Raw genomic sequence first — 9,391 nt, 5'->3', positions numbered from 1 at the left:
CACTGTGCTTTCCTACAATGTGACAACAGTGTGCGAATGAAACATTAAGTTGTTAAACTTTACTAATTTAGTGGCCGGCTTGCTGGCTAGTTAGTTAGCTTGCTTGCTAGCTTGCTTGCTATAGGAGGCTCAGTTCAGCATCATCTGTATTAGAGAAAATAATCACTTTCAATGTTTAAAATGAATATAACAGCATTGCCAGCCTTCTTACTGGAATCCCACAACTCGCATATCCTGTTACAAGAACTCTCTTAAACAATTTGAAGTCTATTGCCCCCCATCTGTTAGATGAAATGTACGCCCATGCGCATTTAATAGAGCATTCTGCCAATCATTGCGTCACTGGTTCATCGGTCAAGCTTTTATTTTGAAGGTGCAAACAGGAACTCGTCGTGTCTCCCAGCCGGTGTGTGGTGACGGCAGCACCGTGCAGATACTTCCCAGACAGCCAGCGGCGGAGAGCTACCAGTCCGAGTTGGCTGATCAGAGGCAGCGCAACACAGAGACAGCCGTCGGCGCTGGAGCCGAGCGAGCAGCCGCGTTCACTGCGTCCGGTCCGCTGAACTTCACACTGCCACACTGCCCAGTTGATGCGCGACACCATGAACGCCTTGTGGACGTTTGGACACTTTGGACACCAGCGCGCAGTGGAAACCTAGGATTTAGCGGAGAAGAAGTTGTCTTTCGCAGTGCACGAGCCAAGGACTCTCGCTGTCAAGTCGTGAGAGGGATTTCTTATTCTTTTATTTCTCCACTGTCGCCAAACTGCTGCCCGATGCGCGAGGACTTACGGATTTTAACGTTGTTTTGTGGGTTTTTATGAAGTTTAAGGGAGAATAACTGCTGTGTTTTTTATAAATGAATGCTTGGTGACATCTGAAAGACTGAGATCTGCTGTCACAACGGGATACTTTGGGTAAGTAGCTTATTATTATTATTATTATTATTATTATTTTATTGTTGTTATTATTATTATTATTATACTACTAATTATTATTATTCACGAACAACTCTTTGCAGCCTCTAAGTCGTGAGAAAAATAGCTCCACTTCCTTGTAGATGTGAGTCAGACAGGTTGAGCTCTCCAGTCACTTAGCGTTAAGTAGCCGTGTTGTACTGAAAAGTATGTACTGTGTGTTGTGTGTGTGTGTGTGTGTGTGTGTGTGTGTGTGTATGTGCGTAAAGCGTGCCGTGCCATCGCACAGGTGCCGCAGAGGGAACGGTTCGTCCGTCCCCGGGCTGTGCGCAATCAGCGCGCCTCGGCCGGTGCCAGCGGAGCTTTCTGCGCGCATTTCTATCACCTTGGCTTGGAGAAAGCGCGCACAGGTTTTCTGTTTCTCAGCGTATTAATTCTGGTTGCACTGTGTGTGGCGCAGGGTAGTGAATTTACGCACGCTGCGGAGCTGAGAAAGACACCCCCCCCCCTCTGGAAGTGGCAATTGCTTGAGTCAGTTCCTTTATTTTGAATGGAAATCCATTTGCCTAAAGATATTTTTGTTTTCTAAATAAAAAGTCCATCTCAGGGCAGTGACCCGCCTCAATCTGCCCATTTAAAAAAAAAATATTGACACTTTGGTTTCTAGAAAATTCCTGGAATAAAGAAAAGCAGATGTAGCCTATGAATTGTGCAATTACGCACGTTTATCTGTCCATCAGGATGGGTTGAGGATGCCCATTAGATGCGTCTAATAAAAGTTCGCTTTCCATTCTTTATCAACTAAACGTTCCCCGTGCATAATTTCACTGTCAAAAAGTCAATTATTGACTTTCATCGCCATGCTCATGCTCGTTAGGATGAACACGCCTTTTCTTCTCACTGCAACAGTGACGTCTTATGTGCTTTGGAGCAGAAATATGAATTACGCATCAGCCTCTTTCACAGAGCCGCGCGCCCTAATGCCTCTGATCGTCTCTGAAGTTTCTCCAGAAAGCTGCACATTTTTCTCTCTCTCTCTCTCTCTCTCTCTCTCTCCCTTTGAAAGAACGAGCTGTGCGGTTCTCTTTCTCCCCTCAGCAGCACATCAGTCATCCCCTCATCAAACACACGCGCTTCAATCGGATTCAGATGGTGATTTTGGCCACTCAGCTCAGCTTTGACTCCCACCATGTTAAACCATCACCGGAGAAAATAACTGGATTAGCATCCTTGAGAGAGGAGGGGCTGAAATAAGATTTGGGACCTGTATTGCTTTAGCCTATTCAATTTCGGAGCCTTAAAAACAAGCGTGCGGATGATAATAGCTGGGCTAATGCTGCAAATTAATTGTATCTATTGACCCAAGAAATAGCATGCCAGTTTGTAGCGTTTTTCAATCAGAGGCGAGCCTCAGACACATTTCGCTTCCAAATGAGACTCTGATTGCCTCTTTTCATTACCCAAATTGGCCTGAGACCATGGAGTTTTTTTTCCTCTGCTCTTTTTTTAAAGAGGAGAATAATATACTTAGTTGGCCCCAACATGTCTAATTTGAGACGAAAAGCAGATCTTTTTCATGCTCAAACACTAACATACTATAATACAATAAAAATGATGTCTTTGTGACCTTATCTGTCCGCGTTTGCAGATTAACATCTTATTGTATCTCTGTGGGTCCCCTATCACTCACAATGTCTCAGTTAGGACACTCCGTTATGAACTGTATTGGCCTTAATTGTTATATTATATACCTTAACTACTTCTGTAGGAACTCATCCTGTAACATTCAAAAGAGAGTCGACAGGATCACTCCAGTACTTAATGTTGTTCCCTTTTCCACACAGCTTCACTATAATAACTCTTTAAGGTCTTATAATGTGTCTGAGGCTGTTCAAACACTTTATATCAACCTCCTTGAGCATTACAGCCTTTTCATCTCCCATGGTAGCTGCTGTAATATACTATCAAAGAGAGTTATCTATGTCTTAAGTACTTTAAATCAACCTGTTTTCCCTTGGTTTGCATACTGTGCTTTCCTTTTGTATTTCTTATATATTCCCAGAGGGACTAACGTGTCCTTCTGTGTCCTCTGTCTCACGCAGAGGACACATTTGTGGACAGGTATAGTCAGGGTTTTTACCTACCATATTATAAGGGTTAGGCGCAGCACCCAAGAAACGTAAGCCGAATGAATCTAACTGAAAGACAGATCTGATGGCTGTAGTCGGTCCCCAGTGGACTTCTTTAGCAAGTCTAGCTTTTCCAAAGTTTTAGATACAGATATGGTAATACTGGCCTGACTTGATGTGCAATTGCATATTTTGTCTGTACCGTGAGACATGTGCGTTGGAGGGGGACGAGTAAGTCAAAAGTTGCAAAGAAGCTCCCGGACGCTGTCTGACTTGCAAAGAAATAATAAATGTAATAGTAGGCAACGTTTCGGTATTTTTTTTGCAAGTAAGACGGTGTGTGGGTGTTGAAAAACGTCACATTTTCTTGAGGAATGACCTCTAAACCCTCCGCCAAATACACACACCTAAGTCTTCCACAATCCTTTGGAAAACACTGATAGTCTTTTACACGTGCAGTGTTGGCCACGAGTGTCAGATTCCGAGGTGTCCACAGGGCGCAGCGAACGCCTCGCCCCTGGACTCACACTGCACCTGACAGCTTCAACATGCCTAGCTCTCGGCTTCTCAGCTGATCGCTATCTCCTCTACCCTGAGGGTGCGTTTGTGAGGGTGGTAAAGAGCAGTGCGGAGGCAAGAGACGAGAAGAAGTGGGAGAATGTTTAAAACAGGAGTATAGGAGAAGAAAGAGGCACTGATATGGAAGATTACCCACTTGCGTGGTCTGTCTATCTTTGTGCCCCTCGCCCGGCTGCTGTTTGCACTTGTGCTCTCCCAAAAAAATCCTATAACCCCCCCCCCGCTCCAAAAAATGACAAAGTCGAACCCCGGCCCCGGCTGTTGATTCTCCGGCTTTAATTATTAAAGATTACGACACTCCAGAGAGGTGTGACTAGCATGTGACTGCCTCGCATTGATCCTCACAGAGGGGAGAGGGATGACAGGGATTTGAGCCCCGGTTAAAGCATTTTTCTGCCTCCGAGCTATTACGATGTGTGGATAGCTCTGCATGATTAATGTTCATGTATTATTCACCGCCGTGGTTGTGTTTCTCTTTCATGCGTTAAGAAAATATTAGCATGAAAACACTTTGGGTGCTTTGAACTCCTCGCTGGGTCTTTGGGATCCATACCGCCTCCTCTTCTTATTCTTCTCCTTCTTCTTGAGGTTGTGTTTTCAGTCGCCTGTAAAGTCTGTGAGGAGTTCATTTCCAATGTTCACCATGTCCACTTTGGTGTAAAAAGTGCTTAGTTGAGTTTAAGCACTCAATATTTAAAAAAAAATTCTTGTTTTGTCAAGAAAGGGCACACATTACCTCGATTTAATTTGTTCCAGTTTCATGCTATGAATCATGTTGCAACACTGTTGCTGCTCCTCAAACTCAAGGATTCACTTTGTACACAAGGTAGTCTCGGTTGAGGCTACCTGCCACCAAATTAGTCAATCTCAAAGCCTGCATTGTTTCCCAGTTCCTTCTCCCATGGCTGGAGAGGCTGACATGCTGCTTGTCTAAACACATCTGCACGTTGACATGAACCGACTCCGGAGACTTTGTCAGCTCTCGAAGTGAAGTGGCTGTACAAAAGCTGAGATATTTTTAGGTCAAAACAGAAAGAAGAAAAAAAAGAAAAGAAAAAAAAATTTCAACTCTGAGAGGCCTGCGATCAGCTGTACCTCCACGCCCTGGAGAGCAGAGGCCTTATCGTGCTGCATAAACAAACGGCAGCAGCATGGAGGCGCCTTGTGTTGTAAGAAGGTGAGGATGGACTGGGAGAGGAGAAGAAGAGCTCATCCAAAGTGCCTATAGAGAACATAAAAGGCTGCAATGTGTTGAAGCCTGAAAAGGTGCAGTGTTTAGATTAGACTCCGGGTGCAGGGTTTTCCCTAACATTATAAGGTTTGGGTGCAGCACCCAAGCCGTTTTGTGCACCACCTAAGCTAAATGAATGTAAAAAGAATGTGAGCATAAAAAAATAATGGTTGTAGTTGGTTCCCAGTGGATTGCTTTAGAACATATTGTCTTTAAGTTTTTTAAGTTTTAATTATCGGTAACTACATAAGAGTGACATGACACTGTCATGACACATGAACCCTAACCCCAACCCCAACCCTAACTCTAACCCTAACCCCAACCCTAACTCTAACCCTAACCCTAACTCTAACCCTAACCATAACTTGTCATGACAAAAACCGAATGACACTTACCAAAAGAAGCGTTATGTCATGTCAACGTTTATGACTTGTTTATAATGTTTACGAAACATTCATGACAGTGTCATGTCACTCTTATGTAGATACCTTCAAATAAAGTGTAACCCGATTATCTAGCTTTTCTAAAGTTTTAGATACAGATATGGTAGGGCTGCTCGATTATGGGAAAAATCATAATCACGATTATTTTGGTCAATATTGGAATCACGATTATTTAACACGATTACTCATTGACTTTTGGAAAGATGTTGCATTTTTTTATTTTTTTTTATTTTAAAAGCAATGAAAAATAAAAGTTTAACAAATCAACAGTGAAGTGAGGACCCCTCAACTTACCGCAAAATATGTGCACCTAAGTCTTCCTCAAACCTAGGGAAAACACTGTGTGTGTGTGTGTGTGTGTGTGTGTGTGTGTGTGTGTATCTATTCATGTTTGTCTTGTGAAGTTTCCCCCAGTTGGTGTTTTCTGTGTTGGAGAGTGATAATGTGCAAACGGAGGCTCGCAGGGGCCAGCCTGCATGCGCTTCAGTTTGTGCTGAGCAAGGAGTGGGTCACAGGTTCCTCAGAGGGAAAGAAAAACATTGCTGTTAAGACTCAAGACAACAATCTTTCTCTGGACTGTGTGTGCGTCTGTACAATACACCTCTGTGTGTAGAAGCAAAGCCCACTCTGAAATGTTTGCGCGTGTGTTCGCCAAACCTGTGGGTCTGTTTTTGTCGGGAGTGGACGTCTCACAGCCAAGGCTATTCTGAAGCGGGACACAGCCCCTAAAGTGTGTGTAGGCCTATATGTATGTGTGTGCCCATGTGTGTGTTGGAGGGGTTGTGCTTTGCTTTTCTGGGCACCTCACTCAGAGCTTTCTCCCCAAACCTCAGTGCATTCCAGCTTCTCCCTGCTTAAGCAAACAGAGCAGAGCACTCTGCCGCCGCTCGGCGTAGCCGTCACACTCCCTCTTCCTCCCGCGAGCCGCCGGGCACGTTGGGCAACTGATACTGTAGACGTCGGCATTCCTCATCCCGCAGGAAGATTAGTGAATCCGTGTCAATCGGTTGCCAAATCATGCAGAAGAGTCTCTCAAGCACAAAAGAGTCCCGTGGAAACCTCCTTAACTAATCCTGTTGCAGCAAAGGATTGGTTAATGAACTTGCATTCTAGGCTGGGGGTGTACGGTACATAAGGTTTCCTGAGCTGTTCCAATATCAGAGCTCCCATCTGACCATTAAAACAAGAAAAGAATAGTAAGGGGGGGGAACGGTTTCGAACCCAGCTAATATCCTCTTCAGAGCGACGCGGCCCGGCTGTATTTGGTGCTCTGAGAAAAGTTTCTGAGAAAAACTGCGAAGAGGGATTTCCACTCTAATCCTCGAAATCTTTGTGGAATGTCAGGTCAAAATATGGTAGCATGTGTGCACACCCAAAGGCGCTTCTTTGTGCTGTGTTTAAATTGCGGTCTAATTGTCCTATTTCAGAGTTTCAGAGTTCTACCTGTAGTCAAACCTAAGCCAGAATCTCATGATGAACACCCAGACGTCTCTGTGTTATCCAGCTCTGATTGATTTTCTCCCTCATGTTTGTCGTTTTCCAGGTCAGTGTCGCAGAGTCGTTGGATAGTTTCTTGCGGCGTCATAGGCCGCCGTTCTGCAGGACAGCATGCTAACGGAGGATGTCGTCTGAGTCGGGCCTCGCTGCTCTGCGTCTCACCTCGTCGTCCGGAGGGATGACGGCTCTGTGGTGCTCACTCTGGCTCTCCTTCCTCCTGCCTCTCTGCGTCACTCCGGCTAGGCTGCCCACCGCTCAGCCCACAGGTAGGACACTATATCAAACCCCGGCATATTCCTACATAGTGCTAACACAAGTGCTGAAACAGTAGTTGTCTTTCATGAAATCCAGACACCAGAGAACATTTGAAGCAATTTCAGGGCAGAAAACAAGGCTTAGTGCACTGAAATACAACCAACGTGTTACTGCTGGATACTTTTGCAAAGAGTAGCTACCTCAGAGGGGAAGACATCTGTTTTACTTCCTGCTGAGGCAGCAGCAGACACATGGAGATGGCTAAACACATTGTCCATCTCCGGGGCTGTCAACGCCTTGTCTTGGCAAAAAAAGTGAAGGCACTGAGCAGCCCCCGCTGCGGCCGCTGGCTAACGCTAATGTTAGTTAGCTAAACATCTGGCGAGAGCACTGTGGTTTCCTACGCTGTGACACAAGTCTGTGAATAAAACATGAAGTTGTTAAATTTTATTTTATTTAGTGGCCGGTCGGTGTCATTTTGACATAGGTCATCGGAAGTAAAGGCTAGTTGTGCGTTGGCAGAGCGCCACCTGCTGTACCGGAGGTAGAGTTACTCCCGTCATTCTTCCCATTCTTCCCCGCTCATGTATACGGGGAGAACTGGCAGAACCTGGTTATTCACTTAACCCGGTTACTGCCGTGCATGTAAACGTACTGTTTCCCGTACCTTCTCTGTCACCTTCACAGCCAAAATCTAAGTAGATGTTCATGAAGGCGTCATTGCTGCTCATAGGCTTTTCTTCCAAGTCCATAAGAATTAAACACATAAAGAGAGACGTGAAAGATCACACAACAATTGTTCTTATTGGTTGTTGTATGGGTTGTTATCAGTTAGTCCATGACTCAATTAGATCATTTGTCATTTATCAAGCAAAAATGCCAAATAATGAAATGTGAGGATTTGCTGCTTTTGCTCTGTTTTATATCACTGTGAAGTGAATATCTTCTGGTTTTTGGACTGTCCGTCAGACAGAAGAAGCACCTTTGCTCAGACGTGAGGTGAGAAAAAGAAAAGTTAAAGCGACACTTTTCTTGCGACACAACAACAAAAACACAGCTCAGAAGAATTCCCCCTCTCAAGTTGGCTTTACACTAAGTCATAAACCAGGATAAAAGAAGCCTGGAAGGCTTTTTTCGTCCAAAAAAAGAAGAAAGACTGTGTTTAACTGCCCATACACATTCGTTTCCACCCTCAATTGTTCCTCTCTTAATTTTCCAATGCTAATATGACATCTGCTTTGAACCACGTTGAGTTTTCTGTTTGTTCATCACTTCAAATAGGGGCATTTCAAAAGGCACATTTATTGTTTATACGAATGTGGCGGAGTCTCTTTTTTTTTTTTTTTTTTTACGAGGAGGATTTAACTGGACTCTTCTTGGTTCGCTGAGCTTAGCGCGATATTCCCTCTTTGTTCTCGAGGCAGAGAAATACCCAAAGATCAATCCAAAGTAAACGTTGACTGTGTTTGCTTTAATCTCTCCATATTGCCCAAAAAAACTAACACAGCAGAGTAATCTCTTTTCTGAGGCATTAGCCAAGTGTTGTTCCCCCCCCTCACTCTTTCTTGTGTGATAGTTATTTAAAATGAGTCTTTGACACACTTTACACGCTTCAGTACATTAAGAAAGACGAGGAGCCGGGCGCTTTTTGGGATAGGATCCAGCTGTGTGTGTGTGTGTGTGTGTGTGTGTGTGTGTGTGTGTGTGTGTGTGTGTGTTGGTAATCCTGACATTATAGGGACATCACTCTGTTTATGCAGTCACAGTCTGGGGACCTCTGACATTATGGGTTCTAAAAATGAGGTCCCCGTAAGGAAAACCTTTACAAATGAATGCAGGAGTCATGAATGTGCACACACATCTTGCAGATATAGTTTGGTATGTTGGTATGGTATAGTGGTTTTTGTAACTCGTGCGTATAGTGCACTGTATATCAAGGCTATCTTCCGAAAAACCGAGGTCAGACCAGAGATGTAGACTCAAGACTTGAGACACGGACTTAAGTCACAAAAATAAGGATGACTTGGACTTTACTGCTGTTACACTTGACTTACTTTAGACTTAACTACCTGAAGACTTGACTTGAGACTTGAAAGCAACGTTCTATCTCAAGGTAGTGCCCTGGAAAACGCATGGAACAAGAAAAAGTAGACCTCGTATGTCTCAGTTTTAGGCCTCTGCATTAAGAGGATTTGGTCTCAACGATGGGAAAAAAAAGCACGATTAACCCAGCTTTGGAAGGAATGTTCAAATGTCATGTAGTCTTAAGCATTCAGAGACTTAAAAAGACTTGCATTGTGACTTCAGTTTGACACGGACTTGCCCCAAAAGATTTAAATGC

At 44.2% G+C, this 9,391-nt stretch overlaps 1 protein-coding gene across 15 annotated transcripts in view; it reads left to right on the top strand.

The window, feature by feature from the left end:
• Positions 1 to 230: 230 nt before the first annotated feature.
• Positions 231 to 9,391, top strand: part of fgfr3 (fibroblast growth factor receptor 3) — a 95,272-nt gene continuing 86,111 nt past the window's right edge. For 3 of the 15 annotated variants that reach the window (XM_035994373.1, XM_031280334.2, XM_031280331.2), the window contains exons 1-2: positions 233 to 916; positions 6,842 to 7,061. In XM_035994373.1, the coding sequence (XP_035850266.1) occupies positions 6,920 to 7,061 (142 nt within the window). In that variant the 5' untranslated portion in view covers positions 233 to 916; positions 6,842 to 6,919. Of the gene's footprint in view, positions 917 to 6,841; positions 7,062 to 9,391 lie in introns of all 15 variants that reach the window. The other 12 variants (XM_035994374.1, XM_035994372.1, XM_031280335.2 and 9 more) reach the window with 7 other exon arrangements.

The sequence above is a fragment of the Sander lucioperca genome, chromosome 18 (genome assembly GCF_008315115.2).
Source record: "Sander lucioperca isolate FBNREF2018 chromosome 18, SLUC_FBN_1.2, whole genome shotgun sequence".
NCBI lineage: Eukaryota > Metazoa > Chordata > Actinopteri > Perciformes > Percidae > Sander > Sander lucioperca.
Note: the sequence above shows the minus strand (reverse complement) of the source record. Positions and strands in the feature narration are given on the sequence as shown.